At 36.7% G+C, this 22,497-nt stretch overlaps 1 protein-coding gene across 2 annotated transcripts in view; it reads left to right on the forward strand.

Moving 5' to 3' along the window:
- The window catches only part of LOC135214460 (mothers against decapentaplegic homolog 3-like), a 397,473-nt gene extending 375,229 nt beyond the window's left edge, over nt 1-22,244 (forward strand). For both annotated transcript variants that reach the window (XM_064248795.1, XM_064248796.1), the window contains exons 4-7: nt 2,766-2,924; nt 3,203-3,427; nt 3,831-3,975; nt 19,064-22,244. In XM_064248795.1, the coding sequence (XP_064104865.1) occupies nt 2,766-2,924; nt 3,203-3,427; nt 3,831-3,975; nt 19,064-19,187 (653 nt within the window). In that variant the 3' untranslated portion in view covers nt 19,188-22,244. The remainder of the gene's footprint in view (nt 1-2,765; nt 2,925-3,202; nt 3,428-3,830; nt 3,976-19,063) is intronic.
- Nucleotides 22,245-22,497: the final 253 nt, after the last annotated feature.

Consider the following 22,497-nt stretch of genomic DNA (forward strand, 5'->3'; position numbering starts at 1 on the left):
TGTGTGTGTGTGTATGTAAGTATATATATATATATATATATATATATATATATATATATATATATATATATATATATAGTATATATGTATATGTATATGTATATAGTGTGTGCATATATATATATATATATATATATATATATATATATATATATATATATATATATATAGAATTGTGAGACTAAACCTTGGGCCTCCATAGAGAGTCCCAGGGGTGTGCAACACCATTTTATTTTGACGGAGGAGAGAACAGTTTGAAGGCACTGGGACATTCAGCAGAGGCTGCTGCTATAATGCTCACTGCTTCACCAACACAAGCTGGTGAGTTGCTCACAAGACGCAACTTGAAGTTCATAGGAACAGCAGGGCCATACACCAGCATTTTGTGGAGGGTGTAACTATACTCGGTTTTTTTCCATCTGTCCACCTGCCTGTGGTGTTTGCATATGGTAATACTGCGTCCCGGGCTTTTAGATAGTTACATTCAGCTTACATTCAACAATTATAATAATATCCTATTTCGAATATTAACGGTGTAATTCGCATACAGTAAATTATTAAAACACTTTTCAGTTGCAAATGTACACCCAGATATCCTTTAATTTACCTAAAACTTATACATAGCATAACTATCTAAAGCCCGGGACGCACCATATGCAAACACCACAGGCGGGTGGACAGATGGAAAAAAAAACAGAGTATAGTCAGGACATCTTCAGGAAAGGTGATAAATCTGCTATTTAAGTTCTCATGGAGAAAACTTCATGAAGAGAAATTGCTGATATTTTTAATATCTGAGCCAAATTTGTGAGCTTAGACAAGGACCACATGAGAGATAAAGTAAAATTAGTATCTGGGCAAACAGCCTCCTGCAGGAAGTTGAGTTTCCTAAGGCAGTTAGCAACTACAGACTGGGATATTATCTTGGAATCATCAACACCCAGAAACCTAGTAATCTATCGAGCACATAATATCCCAAATTACATCCCTAAAATGTAGGATGGCTAGAGTCATAAACACCCACAGGTTAGATGCTCCCTGTTGAATTCATTGACATTTTTAAAACCAATGAGCCGGATGAAGTCACAGGATCACTGGATGCAGACAGCCTATTCACCAATGTTTAGATCAAAAGACCATAGACATCATCTTCAAAAATGTCTATGCATGTGACAGGGTTCACCTCCCAATTCATGAAAAACTAGTAGAGAGGCCAAAGATATGCATAGCAGAGTTCCCCTTGCAACATGTACATGGCCACTGTGGAAAACAGGACCTACATTAGATACCGGAAACCAAGAATTTACATCAGATAATTGGACGACATCTTCATTGCCACCAGAGGAGCATATGAAGCAAAAAGCTGGCAGGTGCCCTAAAAGCTATTTTGGCCCTCAACAGTACAGAGGAGGCCAGCTAAAAAATGACCCTTTTCTTGATTCTTTTAAGAGCAGAAGAATGGAATAATGCTTGGAGTTTGGAATCATGAATGAGATGCTGTGGTTTGGTATTGAGGGTAAATAAGTGACTGATCAGAGACTGTAGGTCATGTGTGAATGAGAAAAGAGAGAACAGTTTCCAGAAGTTGGCGAGAGCAATAACATATCCATTGTCCAAGGGTAAAGGGGATGTAGGAGAATGGAAACTTTAGGGTCATAAAAACAGTCAAGAAATGAGACAACTGTTATGATGATGAAAACACACACAAAAAAAGGTAAATATACCACATTTTCAGATTTCCCAATCCCACAGTAGAAATCTAAATCCCCACTCAAACACTGCTTCTGTCCAGTTTATTAGCAATAGCATGGTGGTATGGTAAGAACAGATTTAGTATCAGAGATTTTGAAAAGTTTTAACTATAAAATGTAAAGGTTAATGGCTAAGTGGAATGGAAAGATCGTAAGTGGAATTGAAAGATCATATATTACAAATGAGTAAATAGTGAAGTGTGTGGTAGTGTGTGATGTGTACTATTGGCCAGAATTGTCACTTCAAATATTGAAATTGTATGGATATGCACTTTATTGAAAAGGGTAAGAAACTTCCTCTTAAAAAAGTGGTAGACATGGAAGTAGTAGTATAAAGACATGTATTGTCTGGAAGTCTTGGGAAGAGGAAAGAAGACCTAGATCTCATGGAGTTCAGACTGAAGTTCACTTCTTGAGATATGGGAGAAACTTTCAAGAGCCTTAATGGAATTGGCAGTTTTCACAAGGCTAAAAATGTGAGAATATATACACATTGATGTGGTGAAAACTTATGTTTTACTAAAGTCATGTTTATTGTACATGTTGTGGAGTTCATGATTTCTTGTCATGCATTATATAAAGCTGTGTTAATAAACTTTATATTATGAAACATAATCCTCAACATTTCACTAATAGCCATACTATTATAACACCAAAGGTTCCCAGTTAATATGTATACGTGTAATAAATATGAGCGATTCAAAACTGAATATCTTCTCCAACCTTTATAGCCTGTATCCTTTTTCCTTTTTTTAAATTTGTGGCAAATTGGCACAATTCTTTCAATACTTCTAATGAGAATTTTCTAGTTTATACTTTTCATATAGCAGGATTACGCTTTACAGTTAATGTAAGTGCAAGATTATCTTTTCTAATAGAAATCCTAGTTTTTATTGCCATCTTAAAATCTACGATTACAGTATTTTAACTCCAAAACTTGCGTTGTGGGAGTTACCTGCAATGCTTGATTACTTATTTTGCAACTCCCTATATTTTTTCTCTTTTCTTTTATAGGTATGATCCCAACATCTCCCAGTCCCCCATTGGATGCCCAGCCAGTTACATACTGTGAACCAGCCTTCTGGTGTTCAATCTCATACTACGAACTTAATACTCGTGTAGGCGAGACGTTCCATGCATCACAGCCTTCTCTGACAGTGGATGGATTCACAGGTGGGATAGATTGTTGTTACTCAATTCTTTATATACTTGTTCTAGGGGAAATTCATGTGATGATGTACTGCAGTTACTAAATAAAAGAGTATTTGTAACATGATTAGTTTTAGGATACTCTTCTGTATTCAATATCAAAAAGGATGCAACCCTTTTCGTTCAGTGATGAAAGATACCTTGAGAGACTACTTGATATGCACTTGAGAAAATGTGAATAGAAATTTTTTTTTTTAAATGAATCACTTCCACTATATTTTTGAAATCATACCATCTTTCAGACCCTAGCAACAGTGAGCGTTTCTGCTTAGGTCTTCTGTCCAACGTTAATCGCAACCCTGTTGTAGAACAGACGAGACGTCACATTGGCAAAGGAGTTAGGTTGTATTATATTGGAGGTGAAGTTTTTGCAGAATGCCTGTCAGATTCCTCCATTTTTGTCCAAAGTCCAAATTGTAACCAGCGTTACGGTTGGCATCCGGCAACAGTTGTGAAGATTCCGCCAGGTAAGATCTGTGATAATATAACTATGCATAAATGATATTTCAATATTAACATTGTAAAGGTGCTACTTTTAAATGTTGTTTGTGATAACTTACCTTCTTGTCATTTTCATTTATTAATTTTTAGAGTAGATAAATGCTTCCATTGTTTTTATCATATTAACAAGTCAATAATACTGATATTAGTGAGATTTTATCTTAGTTTTCAGAAGAGAACATTCTCTCCTCACTTTGAAATATAAATTTGCATCAGAAAGAAGTTAGGGAATTTTCCATCCCAAAAAGGTAATACTAAATTAATTACCTCTGTTTCAAGTTTTTGATGGGCTATTCTATACGTATTATTTAATTTTTGCAATACAAGGCATTCTTATATTCAGTTATGATAGCAGTTGATCTCTTCCAGGTTGTAACTTGAAAATCTTCAATAATCAAGAGTTTGCACATCAGTTGGCACAGAGTGTGAGTCAAGGTTTTGAGGCCGTTTATCAGTTGACTCGTATGTGCACCATACGTATTTCCTTCGTAAAAGGATGGGGTGCACAATACAGGTAGGAAGTCATCCTATTACTTTTGATATAAATGTCTTATCTTTTGCATTAGTAAAGTATGAAAATCAGTTATCAGTGTCACAATTAGTCCTAGATTCTGATTATAAAGCTTGTTTGGTTGATCTTGATTTAAATGCTGCTTTTTCCTGTGTCAATCATGGTGTCCTAGTTTCCAAACTTGCACAGATTGGAGTTGGACCATTTCATAGTATTACACTATTAGTGGTATATTTATAACTAGTAGAATGCAGAGTAGTTATGGATTGGTACTACAATGACTAGAGGAATGTTATCTTTGGTGTTCACAGCCCATTATGTCTTACATGCCTGTGATATGATGCTACCTTTGCATTGATCCCAGCTCCTGAGTACAGACATTGGTTGCTGAAGCTCTCAACAGAGATTTAGTCAAAGTTAGTGCATAGTACAATTTATGGTGGTAAACCCTAACAAAACTCATAGTATGATTGTTAGGAGGGCTATGACACTAGAACCCCCCTCCCCTCCCCTCCCAATATTTTAATTGGCAAGTGCTTCTGCAACTACATGCGATTTATATAAAATCATAGACATCATTCTTGATTGATTTCTCAACATTTTAGAAACATATCTGGTGTATCTCTTGTATGGTGCACTAAAATCTGCATACGATACTGATGTCTTTCACACCTATTGGATACCTGTCAATCCTGAGAAAATATTTTCTTTGCTTCTCCAATTTTGGTATTCAGCTGCTGACTCAGATCTTAAATCGTTGGACATAAATTTGTTGTATCTGATTTTGATAGTAATCATGGCATTGTCGCACGAAGCTGTAAAACTTGAGTTACTTCATGTGAATATTTTGTAAGGCTGCACAATTGCTCCACAGTGTTTCATGTTCCAGATTTTACTCGTTAACAAATGCACTTTTGCAGAAAACTGCATATGTAGTTTTGTCCATTTTAGATTTAACTTAAAATTAATGGGATTCCTTTTGAAGTGGTAACCATCTTGCAGTATACTGGCCTTTGTTCTGGATTACCTTATCATGAACAGCTTAGTATTTTTGTATCAAAACTGAACAATTTTTCTGTGAAGTAGTCTTATTCATTACAGTAATTTCCAACTTGGAGAACAAAGAAAACCTTGGCTTTGATCCAAGATGTTTCTTTGATCCAATATGGATGTTTTTGTCAAAACTAAATGCGTCCAACTTGTGCCTTCCAATTTATATTATGCAAAAAGTTTATGGGTGCAGATTTTAAGTGCTTCTCATCTACACTTAAACTTTATATGTGTAGGTTCTTATTCAATGTACTTTGGGTAAAAGTGTGAATTTACTCTTGAAGAAAAATTGCAGGGCATGCACTTCTCTTTGCATAGTTCAATGTTACTTTGGTGGAGCCAGTATTTTTTCCTATTTTCAGTTGAAAAGTTGTGAATTTTTCAAACTTTCGAGCATGCCTGTTTTCAGATCTTCCTTTGTTTTAGTAAGTCACCATCATAATGAAAAATGAAACTTAGTAGAGGTAGTTAGGATTGAAGAATTACTGTGCACAGTCCGACCTCTTTCAACCGGCATCCTTGGGACCAGGCCAGTGCCAGACCTCAGAAAATCCTGAATGACAGAAATAAACACTAAAAAAAACTCCTATATGAACAAAGTTATGTTAGCTCATTCCACTTATATAATATTGTTCTGTTATCAAAAGTAGAACAAAGCTTTTGAATATCAACTGTCGTTAGTTAGGTTTAGTTCCTTAAGAAAAATCTCCCCAGAAATGCTTATACTGTTGTTGGAGCTCATACCACTTTAAAACCACATAGTTGCATAGTCAAATACTACAGTTGTATGAAGAACAATGATGATTTTAATAACACTTGTTTTACATACTGAATTTCAATTATATTTCCTGTATTACTGTCATTCAAATAATAATTTGTGAACATAGCGATCAGGCACCATTTGTATTCTGGTAATGTTTACATTCTTCAAATCACTAAGTGAATGCATTTTACTGACATCATCTTAGCCAATACAGTACTAATTGCTAACTGAAAGGCATTTTGGAAATTAATTTTTCTCCATGTTTTTAGAAGTTTGGTTTAAAAATGCAATTTACTTTATTTACAAATGTAATAAATTAAATGAAGTAAAGGTGCGAATTCGCCAGAATCGGATGTTTTGTGACCTGAAGTTATTCATTTTTCAGCCACAGCTACAACTGTAAATTTAGTGGCTCACATTCGTAACACTTTCAGGAAAAAGATTTATTTTTATTCAAGGAAGTCACCATTGAAAATTTTAAACATTTGAACAAGTCAGCAAGTGTAACGCAACCCTTGAAAAGTGGTTCTTAATCATAGAAATAATAATGAATGCTTAGACAATTCACAAAGTTGGTAAGCCTGATTTAATGTATGAAGATTTGCCTTCAACCTAATGAACTTTTGATTCTAGGGCTATTTATAAATTTTTAAAAGCTAACTTAGAAATGCATCAGTGATATTACCAAAACTGAGAGATGCATAGAAAGCCTAGCTTAGTGTAATCTACTTTCACTAGTATACATGATGTATGTATAAAGGATTATTAATGATTTTAGATTAAATTTTAATGATCGCATGATACACGAGTACACATGAAAATTATGGTTCTTTTGTATGCTGTATATTTTTTAGTGTCTCGGAATGTTTCTATGGAAATAAATTCTGCTTGTGTATTTACGGAGCAAGCTCCAGAAAAGAAAAAAAATGAAAAGACAAGTGGTGCTGCCCTCTTAGCCACTCAACAACTAATGACGGCCGATTAAAAAAAAAAAAAAAAAAAGAAAAAAAAAAGTTCCAGATCATGAGAGTAGCCATACCACAGAGTGTACAGTTTAAAAGATTGGACTATTCGCTTTCTAACTTGAACATTAGTTATATTTGGGATTCTGGAGAATCAAGCACATTGCTCCTCCCCCCCCCTTTCCTAGCAACTTACGAAATCTACTGCAAAAAAATATATAATGTTTGAAGGTGTCGAGGATATGTTGAGAGAAGTTATCTTTGTGTATCTTTATAAGCCGCATGTTTCCTTTTGGTTCCCTTTACTTTTACTGTACTAAGATATGCTTCTGGTTAGTGGGATTAATAGAAACACATGAAAGCTATTACCATTTTATTAGCTTCACTTTACATATTGGAAAATAAATTAGGTATTTTTTCTGTATCAGAATCTTGCATTCAGAAATTCCTTAAAATTTCTGTACATACTACCGAGATATGTTGACAACGAGATAGCATGTCCATATTTTATCTGTAAATACAAGTTGAAATTTGTATGAACATCCTATCATTTTGTGCATTTGGTATCTTCATGAAGGTCGGTGGGTCTGGGCAAACTTACTTACTGGCCCAGTCAATGAAGCGCCCTAACAGACGTCCACTAATCCTATTAAGTCCTTCTCTCCTTCTCAGTAGCAGCCCTTTCAAGGAAGAAAGTCCCAGCCCCAGCCTTTCACCAGATTACATTCCAACCTGTGGCCTGCGTCCAAGTTGGGATCAAAGATCACCACTAAGCCCCCTACCAAATGATTCTGATGTCCTTCACACTCCTGTAGGTGCCAGACTACACCATTTTTGGAAGGAATGCAGTCTCATAAGTGCAGAAGCTTGGGTAGTTCAAGTTCTGTGAGTGGGCTACGGGCTACTCCATTCCTTTCAAGGAAGAACCCCTTTCCAAGGCACCCATCAAGTTGATGGCTTACTCCTTTGGCTTGGAGAGGTTTTTGACACTCGGTTCAGAAGTAGAAGTAGAGGTTCTCATTCGGAAAAGGGCAGTGGAAGAGGTAATTGACCAGTCCAAAGAATTTTACAACAGACTTTTTGTAGTCCAAAAGTCATAAGGGAGCTGGAGGCCCATCACCGATGTTCGCGCTTTGAATTTTTGTTCTGAAAAAGTTCAACATGGAACAATGCAATCAGTTGTAGCATCACTTTGCCAAGGGAACTGGATGGTTTTTTTGTTTGTATGGTGTTTTTACGTTGCATGGAACCAGTGGTTATTCAGCAACGGGACCAACGGCTTTATGTGACTTCCAAACCACGTCGAGAGTGAACTTCTATCACCAGAAAGACACATCTCTCACTCCTCAGTAGAATGGCCGAGAATCGAACCCGTGACCACTGAGGTGAGAAGCAAACACCAAACCAACCACGCCACTGAGGCGCTGGAACTGGGTGGTGTCCCTGGATATGCAGGATGTGTGCTTCCATGTCCCTATCCATATAAATTCCAGAAAGTATCTACGCTTCATCTTCCACAACAAAGTGTTCCAGTTTTGGGTGCTGTGCTTACGACTAATGACAGGACCTCGAGTATCCACATGAGTTTTAGCGCCTCTAGGGCAGTGGCTACACCTTCTAGGGATAAACATGTTGCTTTACCTCAATGACTGGCTTTGCTTCTCTTTGGAAAGCCAGTGTGCGAAGGACTTGAAGAGGCCCCTCGGCCTGATGCAGTCGTTAGGCATAATAGAAATGTTTAGACCTAATTATAAATGTACAGAAATCACAGTTGATCCTGTCTCAGAGCATTCTCTATTTGTGGGTAACTTTTTCCTCTCCCCAAGAGAGTGGAGTTGTGCTTTCTGACAGTTTGTCATAATGGAGAAGTCTGTGAAACTGGGAAGGCTTCGTATGAGAACACTGCAGTTCTTCCTCAAGACGAACTGGTGCAGGAAAACTCTAACTGGATTCAGCAATTTTTCTGATCACCAGGGAAATCAAAGACCTGCTTGGTGGCTTTCAAGGGAAAGATTTCAGGAAGGATTCTCCCTTCATCCTCTGCACCCCATCTTACTGTTATACTCAAGACATTTCAGACATGGGTTGGGGAGCCCTGTTAGGAAACCAGGAGGTATCAGAGGTGTGGTCGGAAACCCATAAGTCCCTGCACATCAATGTAAGAGAACTCCTAGCAATTTACTTGGGCCTTCAGGCGTTCATTCATCTAGTGCCAGACTGAGTGATTGCTGTTCATTCGGAAAATTCTCACAGCCTTGTCCTACATTCAAAAGCAGGTGGGACACACTCCTTCACACTTTTCATGACAGCAAGGGACCTTTTATGGTAGAGGAGAATTAGGTCATTCTCATCCCTCGTTTCGTTCATGGGAGAATGAACGTTCTGGCAGACAAACTGAGAAGGGGTATCAAAGTTCTTACATCAAAATGGACTCTTAGATGCCAGAGTCTGCCTCGATCTTTGGAAGCTCTTGGGAAAGCCATTGGTAGACCACCTTGCCCCTTCTAAAGAAAAACTATCTGCTCCTATTGTACTTCCCAGTCCCATATTCCCTGGCTTGATCAGTCGATGCGATACCGTTGGACTGAATGGGGCAAGACACCCATGCATTCCTTCCCTTCAGAATGATCAGGGATGTCCTGAACAAAGTCAGGTCTCTCTAAAACGTTTGTCTGCCTCTTTAGCCCAATCTGGCCAAGGAAGGAATGGCTAATGTTTAGACTTCCTGAGGCCCCTTTCTCAAAAGAAGTCGGTGCTCATAACCACATTTACACATATCTTCAGGGGTTGTTCACTCTGGCACTGTCAGGCTTCAGACTGCCAGGAGCCTTGTTAGAGCCAAAGGCTTTTCACGGAAGTTATTGCAAAGTGCAGATGAGCTTCTGACAAGCTTTACCAGGTTTCTGAAGATGGTGTCAACAGGCTAAAGTCTGTTCTTCTGAGACCTCCGAGTGAAAAAGCCAATTTTCTTCTTTATCTGAGGAACACTAGGAAATTGTTGCCCTCGACTATTAGAGGCTGTAGGGCTAAGTTGAGCTCACCGCTCAAACACAGAGGTCTAGAGTTGCTGTCCAACAGTGAGCTTTCTGATCTCATTCAACATTTGAAACTTAAAAAGTTCTGAAAGACCGACAAACGCTAAAAAAAAAACAAATACAGGCAGTCTGCGGCTTACGACGTTCCGAGTTTGCGATGCCTTTCAATTACGTATATTCATCAGAAATTATTTCCAAGCTTACGACGCCAATCCGACGGAAGAATTATGACTCCAAAAAGGCAAAATACAGTAGACCCTTGACTCACGAACACAATCCGTTCCTAGACCTTGGTTGTGTTCGAAATTGTTCGTGACTCGGAGCTAATTTCCCCATAAGGTTTAATGGGAATAATATTAATTGGTTCTCGACCCCTACGAACCAATATATATTATGTATATTTTGCCATATTTTACACAGATAATGTAAAAGTCAGTGTAAAAAACCTTAATATATCTAATAATATAATTTAAAATGGTAAACTAACACTATAAAAACGTTTGTAAAGTGAACACTTACTATGACTGGCGAGACTTCTGGCTTGACGGACAAGAGAAGAGGAGGGTGGTGGGTGGGGAGGAGGTTATTGTGCGGAAGGAGACCCTCCCCCATCCAGGTCGGGGAGATCTCGTTCCGGAGATTCAACTCTTCTAGGTTTTTTTGGTGAACGTTTAATCACAAACTTATCCAATGTCTGTTGCCTTTTCCTTCCTTGCATAACTTTTCTGAAATGGCTCATTAAATTTTCATTGAGCATATTCACGATCCTGTTCGTAACAATTTTGTCCGGATGATACAATTCAAGGAAGCACTGGACATCATTCCACTTTTCCAATGCGGCCTTTATCACATCACTGCTGACATCTGTAACTTCCTCCCCAGCCTCCTCTTTGTCAGTTGATTGCTCCCGAGCAAGTTGCTCCTGCTGCTCTTTGTGGAGTTGAACAAGTTCGTCCGCAGTCAAATCTTCTGAATGTTCAGCGACCAATTCTTCAACATCTTCGTCGTTGACTTGTAGACCCATACTGTTGCCCATGGACACAATTTCTTGCACAATCTCTGCATCGAAGCCCTCAAAGTCACGGACAGTTACGCACTGGGGCCAAAGTTTCCGCCACGCAGAATTTAATGTGCGGTACGTAACTTCAGTCCATGCGTTATCAATGAGGGTTATGCAGTGAAAAACATTAAAGTGCTTCTTCCAAAATTCTTTTAAGGTTAATTTTGTCTCTTCAGTTACACGGAAGCATCTGGAGAAGAGCGCCTTCGTATATAATTTCTTAAAATTGCTAATGACTTGTTGGTCCATGGGCTGGAGAACAGAGGTCGTGTTGGGTGGAAGGAACTTGAACTGAATGAAGTCATGTTCACTGCAGTCAGCCAAGTACGAAGGGTGTGCCGGGGCATTATCCATGATCAGAAGGCACCGCAGGGGTAGCTTGTTCTCTGTTAGGTACTGACTCACGGTCGGCGCAAACACTTCATCAATCCACTCCATAAACAAGTTCCGTGTCACCCATGCTTTTGTATTGGCCCTCCACATTACAGGCAGTCTGGCCTTATTTACGTTGTGCTGCTTAAAGGCACGCGGGTTATTTGAATGGTAGACAAGTAGCGGCTTTAGTTTCAAGTCGCCACTTGCGTTTGAGCATAACAAAAGCGTAAGCCTATCCTTCATTGGCTTGTGGCCTGGGAGCGCCTTCTCTTCTTGGGTGATAAATGTCCTGTTGGGCATCTTCTTCCAGAAGAGGCCCGTTTCATCACAATTGAAAATCTGTTGAGCGACGTATCCTTCGGCCTCCACGAACTCGGCAAACTCAGTCACGAATGCCTCAGCAGCAGCCTTGTCTGCGCTAGCAGCCTCACCATGCCTAATTTACAGAGTGAATTCCCAGTTTCTCTTCTTGAAGTTATAAAACCACCCTTTACTAGCCTTAAAATCATCTGGCGTGGCACTAGTAGAAGGAGTTTCCTTCAGCAAACTCTGATACACTTGCCGAGCTTTCTCGCAGATGATCGGCTCGTTTACACTATCACCTGCCATCTGTTTCTCATGTACCCACTTCAAAATTATTTTTTCTGCCTCTTCGAGGGTTGTTTGCGATCTCATCTTGGTTAGTACTGTCACTCCCTTCGCAACATTTGCTTCTTTAATGGCATCCTTGTTTTTTCAAAATTGTCGAAATTGTCGACTTGGCCATCTTGTACTCACCTGCGATATCGGTCACGCGAACACCACGTTCAAACTTTTCTATAATTTCTTTCTTTATTTCAATGGTTATCTTCCTCTGCACCCTCTTCTCACCATCACTCTTCACTTTCTTACTTTCACCACCACTCTTCACTTTCTTAGGGCCCATTATGAAGAAAATCACAAGTTTTAGCGCAAAAAATGCTAAGCGAATTGACGAACGTCTTGTACACAATGAGATGAGACAAAGAGCGATGCGTGGGTGACGCCGTGCGTGGGCGGCTGGAGGATGGCTGGTCCCATGGCAACTCAAACGCTCTCACGTGTGCTGGGCGATTTCGCGCATTTTTCAAATGTTTGTGTCTAAAAATTAGTTTGTGAAACAAAGTGAATTGTTATTTTCCAGAAATTTCCAGCATTTTTCAAATGTTCATGTCTCAAAATTAGTTCATGACCCAAACAGAATTTTTATTTTCCGCATTTTTTTTTGTTCGTATCTCAAAGTTAGTTCGTAAGTCAAGGGTGAAATTTTACCTATAATTTTGGTCGGGGATCGAGTTGTACGTGGGTCAATGCGTTCGTGAGAAAAGGGTCTACTGTACTGTACATACTTGAGTAATATTCAACTACATGTAATGTTCAACCCCATTTTTACTGCATATATTAGGACTTTAGCATATGTCCCTTATAATGTTGCGTTTTGATTCTAGCAATAAGCCTAGCCTATGTTAGCAGTTGCTACTGTAGCCTAGTCTATGATTCTTACATCTAAACCTAAGAAGCTAAAAGCTTAGAATAGGACAATAAAATGTGTAAATAATCAGTATGTACTTATTTCAAATTATTATTAATTAACCATTAACTATAATAGGAAAAAAAAAAAAAAAAAAAGCTTCCAACCTTTTGTTTACGTTCAACACTACGAGTAGCGAACAATCGCCAAGCAACCACTTTTACCTAGCACACAGTATAGTAATCATAAATTTTCATTCTCTCGCTTCAACTACTGAAACTACCAAACAGTATAATAACCATTCATTTCTATTCTTTATTCTATCTTTACCTAATGGAGATACCGAGTTATCGACAGCTATGATGAAACATATATACATAATGACATTAAAACAAAAGAAGAATTCTAGAAAATGTATGCTGACTTCGATGATAGCAGTCTTTGATTAATTTTATATTTTATGATATTTAATTCACAAATTTTTAATTTTTTTATTAAATGTATTGCATGAATAAGTTTTTCAGTTTACAGCATCCTTATATTTATAGAATTAAAAAAGTACAATTCTTTGTGAATCATGAATGAAGAAGTTAGCTGACGAAATACAAATGGTGGCAGCCAGTAAATGCATTGTTTACATTTGGGAAATGAAGGTACACTGCACTTATTATAGCCTAGAACAGCCATAAATTAAAAAACATAACAATAATAATATATTCTCAGATAAGTAAAACAACATTATATACGTATATATATATATATTTATTGTCGTGGTTATTATACTAAAACAGAAGCTTGTCGATTACTGTGGAAACTAATGCTGCTTTGAAATCCAAAGAATGTGGTGGGCTTAGCCTAGTCCCTAAAGTTTGCAATTTTTCAATGTAGAAACGTCATAATAATAAAAGTTTCTCAAATAAGTAAAACAACATTTGTATTTATTGTCTGTTGTCAGGAAATCCAAAGCGTTGGCTTAGCCTAGTGCCAAACTCTTGCACATTTCTAAAACTAGCCTATACGTACCACATGTAATGTTCAGTCCCAAAATTTTAGACCATAAAATTGGTCTTTAAATATCAAACCTTACAAGAGTATATACATTAAACAATACTTTAAGGTTTTTTGATGAAAAGCACAATAAAAATGCAGTTAACATAGTTTTCAATAGACACCCAAAGCATTTTAAGTAAGGTTTTCTTAGGATTTTTTTGATTTCCGACAAATTTTCGGCTTACAACACATCTCAAAAACTGAACCCCGTCGTAAATAGGGGACTGCCTGTAAAACAAAAAAATTTTAAACACTTTTATTTCAAAATTTGCCAAAAAGTATAAAATAAAACTTAATGGTTACTTATGCCTAAACATAAAAGTGTGTGATGTCTATTTGCCTAATCTTGTATTCTTTTCTCTGCTCAAAAAGCTCTCTAGTATGCACAATGTTTTTGCTTACTTATGCCTAAATGTAAAATAGTGGGCTGCTTACCCTATACATACATAGGTAAAGAAAGCTTTATGGCTCAGTGGTGTGATCAGTATGGTCTTGGCCTGCCACCTTGGTAGCTGCAAGTTTGATTCTCGGGCATTCCATTGAGGGGTTAGAGATGTGCATTTCTGATGATAGAAGTTCACTCTCGACGTGGTTTGGAAGTCACTTAAAGCTGTTGGTCCCATTGCTTGAATAACCACTAGTTCCATGCAACGTAAAAACACCATGCAAACAAACAGAAGTAATGCAAATTTCCAGGCATTTTCTAAAGATGTGTATGTATAGCCTACTCTAAGTGGTTCTTGAGGAAGCTTACCAGGTATGGAACTAAATTACATGAAAGTCACCATAGATAATACATGACATTATCATACTGCACTCTTGGACAATATTAGTTGCTGCTTGGCTGTGACAGTAACATCAAAAGGTTTTTCATTCAATAACTAAAGGAGGCTCTAGAACCTATAAATTGGTATTTATTTTTGTATATTCAATAACTAAAGGAGGCTCTAGAACCTTTAATTGGTACTTATTTTTGTATAACTGTTCTATTCACTGCAACACAAATAGTAACACACACTCTCTCTCTCTCTCTCTGTTAATGACCGCTGCAACTCACCCATCCCAGGGAGGAGTAGTAGACTGCAGAGGGAGGCAACCCCGACCCTCCACCCATCCGGAGCAACAACTATGCCCAAGTAGCAACCCCCAACCCCCTCCACCTCAGACAGCACAATCCTCAACTTCCAATTCCCCCCCTCCCCCCCTCAGGCCTTTGATTTAATGCTCATCCTCATCACTTTCATCACTGCCACAGTTTGAGTGGCTCGGTTCTACTGAAATTGAATCCACTTGTGTTCAAAAGCAATGTGTATCGTAATAGTCTTCTTGAATCATTTTTGAATGTTCATATTTTTTCCAGTTATCAATAACTTCTTTTAATATCAGCTCTTTTTTTTCCAGTTATCAATAACTTCTTTTAATATCAGCTCTTCAACATTTTTTGTTAAATCCTTGTTCTTTGAATTTTCTTCTTTCTTTCAAGTTTATGTAGCTCAGGTCTGGTATTCAAAAAGTCGTAAGGAATGCTGTTGTCACTTAACCACTTGATGATATCTCCTGTTCTGGAATTTCCTGTAGGGGCTTTATTCAACTGCATGTTGTGATAGGGACTGTTGTCCATAATAATTAATGATCTTGGAGGGATATTTGCATCAGTTGCTCTAGAAACTGTTTCTTGAGTGTATGGCTATTCATGGAATCATGACAATCTCCTTTAATACGTCTTGGGTTTGAACATTAACCCTCACAGTCCGGGTATCTTACATATACAATCACATATAGCTGCAGGGCAATGTCAGGGTATCGTATATATAAGATTTTAATTGCCTGCCAAACGTTTTGAATGAAATCAGTGCAATTTTTATAGTAAGACACCTCTAGGGTATTTATGACAAATTGGCAGCCCATTTAACTCTAACTGGCTGCTCTGAGATGGTAGATCAGTCATCTCTGCAGCAGTGATATGGAGAGGTCACTGTCATATCCCCATGACTCCCAACCTAGCACCTCTCGCGGTCTCGGTGTGCACCCACACAAATGGTGGTGGCAGTTATGTTAGTGCTCATAGATTCTTTCTCTTTCTCCCCCCCCCCCCCCCCCCCAAAAAAAAAAAAAAAAAAAAAAAAAAAAAGGAGGTCCCTAAGAACTTCAAAGATAAATGAAACTTTGCCTTTATTAGAGGAATTTCATGATAGTGATTCTTATGCCGGTGAATGTGATTATGAGAACTATGTTCTTGAAGGCTTGGGATGGTCAGATGTGTTGGTGAAGAACTGCATGACCCTACGTATCTACTAGAATAAAGTGATACTGATGCCTGCAAAGGAGAAATTATTCATGATGAAGAAATAAATGGTTTTTCGAGGCAGAAAGTCCGTTCACTGAAGCAGGCAGCGTGGGAGGGTGGGCTCCTCCTCCTTTTATAGCTCATCTGAGGGACAGGGTGGTAGTCATGGTGTTCGATCGCATTGTTTGGTTAAGGAAGAAGGTGATGGTTGGACTGATGAGTGTAGGCAGCTCTGCTCTTTTGTAAAAGGCAAGACTTTCTCTTCTTATCACTAACTTGTTGAAATCATCACTGACATTTTATATTTGTATTTTCCATTGCTAACAAACCTGCTGGGGTATAAAAAGAAAATATCTCCTGATCCCTCTTCCAAGACTTCCCAAAGTTGTTCACAACATGGGTGAGCTTGGGAAAAATGGTAAGAGGTAAAAACTTCAAGACAACCCAGATACCGATACCTGTTCCCTCCATAGCACTGTTATTTAGGAGAATATATAATATTGTTACTAAAATCATTCTTGTTCTCTGGTTATTGTATATTAAAGGTTCAAAAGTTTAAAGGTAATATAATTGGGTTATACAAACAATTTCAAAGGCATAAGTTACAGGCAGTCCCCGGGTTACGAAGGGTTCGGCTTACGACGTTCTGAGGTTAAGGCGCTTTTAAATTATTTCCAGGGTTACGACGCTTACAACGCTCATCTGGCATAAGAAATATGACACCAAAAATGCAAAATAATCAATATTTGAAGGTTTTGGGAATGAAAAATGCAATAAGAATGCAGTTTACATAGTTTCCAATGCACCCCAAGCATTAAAAGTAAGGTTTTCTTAGGATTTTTGACGATGTTCCGGCTTACGACGCGTCTCAAGAATGGAACCCCAGTCATAACCCGGGGACTGCCTGTATATTGAAAAATAACATAAAGCATAACTGTTTAGTATTTACTCCGTTTATTAGCTGGATACAGTTTGGCTAATATTATGGCTACCATTAGAAGACTGAACAATTTAGGTACGTAGTGCTTACTCTAATTTGCTGATATATACTTAGAATATATTGGCTAGAAACAGTTAGATTATGAAAGATTCTGATAATGGAGGGGTTAATCCTTTGCCTCATTACAATACAAATTGGTTCTATTAAGTAATCCCAAGAAAAATGAGATACTGGTACATGAATAAAACTATGATTAAGAAAGGACCAGAGTTTGTTTCTCGGTATAAATCAACAAAACATTCAACTCAAAGAAAAGCACAAATCCCATCTGAACTAAGTTAAAATTACAATTTTATTAAAGATAATATTCAATATAATTATCCTGGAAATGAAAAGAGGTACAGAAAATTAATATTATGCCAAACTTTATTTTGTGGGTTTTGTTAATATATACATTTTAGGAAGCCTAGAAGAATTTTAAATTCCTATACTAATGACAAAAATATTGGCTGGTATCAGCCAGATATTCACTGATACAGGTACCACAAATACTAGCTGATACCACCAATACCGATACCAATACTTGGGCACATCCCTAGTTGGGATAGGCTAAGTACCCAACCAAGTCCCTTGTAGAACAGGAGACTATCTCCTGGTTGATTGTCATTAAACAAGAAATTCCAAGTATGATGGATCCACCTTCTCCCTGCACATAGAAAGGGAAAGAAAAAGAGGCCAGCCATCTCTCTTTTCATACCATCATATTAGGCAAGATACAGACTGTCTTGCTAGAGGCACTCAACGAGTTACACAGCTTGTTGAGCATTGAGCAGCTACCACTTTACAGGGGGGAGTTGGAAGACCTGTGGCCAACATCCCTCAGGTAAAAGGAAGTGAAAGTGGTTTGGCGAAGTCAAGAACCATATTACTACAAAAACAGTAGTTTGGTCTGTCTGTCTGTTGTCTATAAGCACTTTTCACCAGTGCGGAATCCCACGTTAGTGCTTAACAGCTGACGGACCAGTTTATTAGCATTGGGGTTAAAAACGGGTGAAGGAGAGAGGGTCTTTCCCTACTCAGCGACTACCTAACTAACAAGACCAAGCCATTTTCAAATCGTTGCTGAATATGGTAAGATACGGGTGAAAATTACATCCGGAAAAACTACCTCTCGGTTGGTAGTTTACGTTAAACATTGAATTTTGAATTCTTACATTCTGACAATTAGGGAAGGAACAACAACATAAGAAGTAACGCTTTGTTCGAGCATTAGCTCAGCAAAAAAACACCGGTGTTAGATAACTGTTACTTTAGAGTAGTCACATCGTCTGGGGTTGTTGCACCTGGTCTCACCGTCCAGGTACTGGGCCCCACTAACTAGTCATTCAAAATCCTATTAACAGACTTATTCATGAATGCCAAGGAGAAGCATAGTCCTCTAATGCACTACATTAGTAATTCCTACAGTGTGCCACACAAGGTACAATGTAGGTATACAAACAAACACCTTTGTTTAAAAAAAAAAAATCTTGATTTAAGACTTGGGCTTTGTTTACTGTTAACTTCTGTAAACTACCATTAGCATTTGAAAGGTATGTGCAATGTATGATGGATGTAGAAGCTTCATTGCACAATGTCTTCAGTCTTCTTTTAGATTTTACTGTACTTACTTACGGTTATGACACAGGATCTTCACTTCCTTTTCTTCATTACGACACTGGATCTTAAATAGACTTCAGACATTGTTTTCAGAGCCTCTTCATTTTATTATCCAAAACCTTCATTTTATTATCCAAATAAGTCAGAAATATTATTACAGTAATAAGGTACATTATACTTATGTGAACAAGAAATCCAGACTCTAAAGGACACCAAAATCAAATATCTTAATGGGATTTTAAGGTATAAATAAAACTTAAGAAATTTACAATGTACTTAGCTATTTCAAATCTACTAAATGCCCTGAACTGCCACCTTCCAGTTTTAAGAAATTCCTTCATAAATTATTTAATCTTCATACTGTACATTAAAATGTTTTTCCAACAGTTGAAATTAATCTTGTCTAAATTTTATTTTCCAGACGACAGACTGTTACATCCACTCCTTGTTGGATAGAATTGCATCTAAACGGTCCTCTCCAGTGGTTAGACCGAGTGTTGACGCAAATGGGATCACCTGTCCTCCCATGCTCTTCTATGTCTTGAATTGCTTTCTACAAAATGAGTCTAGCTTAACCAGAGATCACAAACTTTTGATATTGCTAATAAGCATAAAATTTGTTATTAGAGGTCTCAGTTAGGCCATTTTGAGCAAATTATTAGGTTATGTCTAGCAAAGAACACACATTATGTGGAAACTAGAGTCATTTCTTTTGCACTGCAGAGCATCATTTTGAAATGAACTTTGTGTCTCTGAGAATATTTTTTTCTATTTTTCATGATTGTCTTTTGTTAGAAATGTGGGAAAGTTCACTCTACTGATTTTTTTGCATCTAGTGGTTGGTACAATGCATCACTGTTTATGTGATAATCAGTTGCATAGCAGTTTTGACAGAAATATGTATATATTTATCACCCTAATCTAACATGGTGGAAATTTTCACTTATGTGCAATTTAATATTTTAAAATTTTCTCTGTCAACTCCAGGTATACATAACAGTGTGTTACAAATCTCTAGATAAGCTTAACTTTTAAAAAGTGATACAGTTGAGTTATACTAAACTTTCGGAGTATTAAAAAAAGGCTCATAAAAGTAGAGCTAGATAGAAAATGCTATGTGAAAAACCTGTTGAATGTTTACAGCATTAACTATACTATATGGGTAGATTCGAAAATTTCTATCACAAAGATTATGGTGTTGTCATCGGGAAAAAGCGAATTGTTTCTATGGTATGATTCGAGTTATCCACCTACTGGTTTCCCACCTGATTATTCCCTCCCTCAAATTATATTGAAAATTATATAGTTTATTATATTTTCTTATGGTTAAATAAAATTTCGTGTTTAAATGTAGAATCACTACACGTTTCTTGATCAGATTTACTAAGCTGAATACGTTACACTAACCTTTTAGTCCCTATATCCGTGGAGAAACCAGATGCAGAGTTATGGAAGTCATAACCTACTTTGACCCTGTTTCTTGCTTATGCTTTTAAGGTATTCTGCTGTTGCCAAATTTCACTTTAATTTTAATGATTTCATCAAACTTATTTCAGTTGCTAGCTTCAATTGAAATTCCTTTTGAACAATCCTGGTGGATGATTGGAACACTACTACAATATGAATAGTATATATAAAATGCTATGAGACTCCTAAATTGACTAATACAAATGGTTGAACATGCCTGAAACTTTCTCTTGTTATATATAACATTGTATTCAAGTAGATGTAGATTTGTACAAGTACTGTAATCTATTAGATTGGGAAAATTCATTGCTAATAATTGTACTATTATAAAGATTTATTGTAATTCTGTACAAAGATTCTACCTTGTAAATTGTGCTGTTAAAAAGTAATTTTACACCAAACTATTTTTTGGAGTAGAGAATTTAAATAAATTATTTTAGCAAAGTAGCCAATTGGAGTGTACTGACTGTAATGACGCAGACAGCATTTACTGTAAATTATAGTATCCATATTTATTCTTTTTACTTTAAAGAAAATGAAAGTCTAATTAGTACATAATGTGAGATTAGTTTAAGATTTCAGTTCATGAAAACATTTGAACTCAGTCATGTTAAATGTTCCTTCAAACTATATGATAGCTGGTGAGATAAGTCGCTAAATAGAGGAAAGCCATTTTTACTGGGACGCTTGAGGTTAACCTGATTAACACTCGCAGGACCTGTGCATCTCCCATGACTTTTAATGGTAGAATCAACTAGTTTCTCTCTCTCTCTCTAATTTATTTTGATGGTGTATCCCAACCTATGAGACAACATAAAAATGTATGTCAGTTGTCTAATGATATTGAAACACCGTACTAGATAAAGACACATTGGGAGTGAATATGCACACTTGAGCATCACATTAATGTGGTTTAATTTAATTAAATAATTTTCTAATGTGAGTTATATGACATACATTGCCTGCTTTTGACATGGTTATTACATTATTTCTAAATGTTATGTCCTTTTCAAAATATGTGCTATCAGTTTGTTTCACACTACATACTTTGTGTTTAAAATGTAATGGTTGTTTAGAAAAATAATATAAACAAAAAATTATATTTCAGAAAATAAAATCACTTGCTCTTATTCTCAATAATACTATAGAACTACTTTTATCTATTTGTGGTGGCATTTACAAGATACAATGCAAAATATATTTTGAAAATAGATAGTTTAAGGTAGTCTTCATATCACGTTGCAAACTGCCTCTGTATTATCATAAAAACCCAATTCATTCAATCATCTTTCATAATAATCATGATCACAACTATAGCCAATGTTCTCTTGTGTTACACAAAATTTTCCTATTATGGCTAATAAAACTCAAAACTGCAAAGTTTAGATAATAATTTGCTGTAGAAATAATGTAAAAAAAAATTCACAAGAGAATATAAAACATGAATTATAAAACACCAAAGATGCCCATCTTGTCTTGCAATTATCACCACATATTACTCAATCTGTCTTTGTTTATCATACATGTTCTTGTAGTCACTAAGGAAAATCCATGTCTGCAGGAGTAGCCTCATATTCATCATCAGTCATATGGTCATTATTAGATTATTAATTATCAGTCACAAAAACAGGACTTTCTCAGTCAATTCTTCAGGTGAATTTACTTAGTTTCCACAAGTGTGGGATGCAATTGTTTATGAAGTTTTTGGGTCAACCTTCAGTTTATCGGTTATTCAAATTATTTGTAATACAGTAAATCATGCATTTCAAAAGTAGTGACAAAATTGGAATGTTAATCATGGTAGACCCAAAATCTCTGTAAATCTGGTTACCCTGTTTTGTTGCCATAGTCACAATCAAACATTATTTTTACAATCTACTGTACAACAGGCCTTCAGCCCTAGGTGATTTTACTTTCCATGTGTGAAAGACATGGTTTATAGTAGAAAACCTGGGATTAAGGGCAGCAGATATGCTCTCTTATTTTAATTTTGTACTGTTTAAGTACACACAACCCATCAAACTAATATGACAATTATTTGAAAAGTTGTAAAATTGAACATATTGTAAGATATGAAGAAAAAAGTATTATTTGGCAATACCATAAAAATTTCTTTTAATACACTAAATGGAATACTGGCATTATTCATGAACATCCTTACTTTTAAAAAATAAGTAAAAAGACTTGGTAGTGCACTCATTCTTCCTAGTGTTTGGGAGCAGTTTGTAAAACCTATATCATAAAAATCTAAACTACACTTCAATTCATATGAAATGGTATCGTAACTAATTTTGAATATAAGAAGTGATGCCCTATCACATCTAACAATGAATAAGTATATTTCACTACTGATACTTGACGGCATCCTTAATCAGGTTTCTCTTAATA

The sequence above is a fragment of the Macrobrachium nipponense genome, chromosome 45 (genome assembly GCF_015104395.2).
Source record: "Macrobrachium nipponense isolate FS-2020 chromosome 45, ASM1510439v2, whole genome shotgun sequence".
In the NCBI taxonomy this organism is placed as follows: domain Eukaryota; kingdom Metazoa; phylum Arthropoda; class Malacostraca; order Decapoda; family Palaemonidae; genus Macrobrachium; species Macrobrachium nipponense.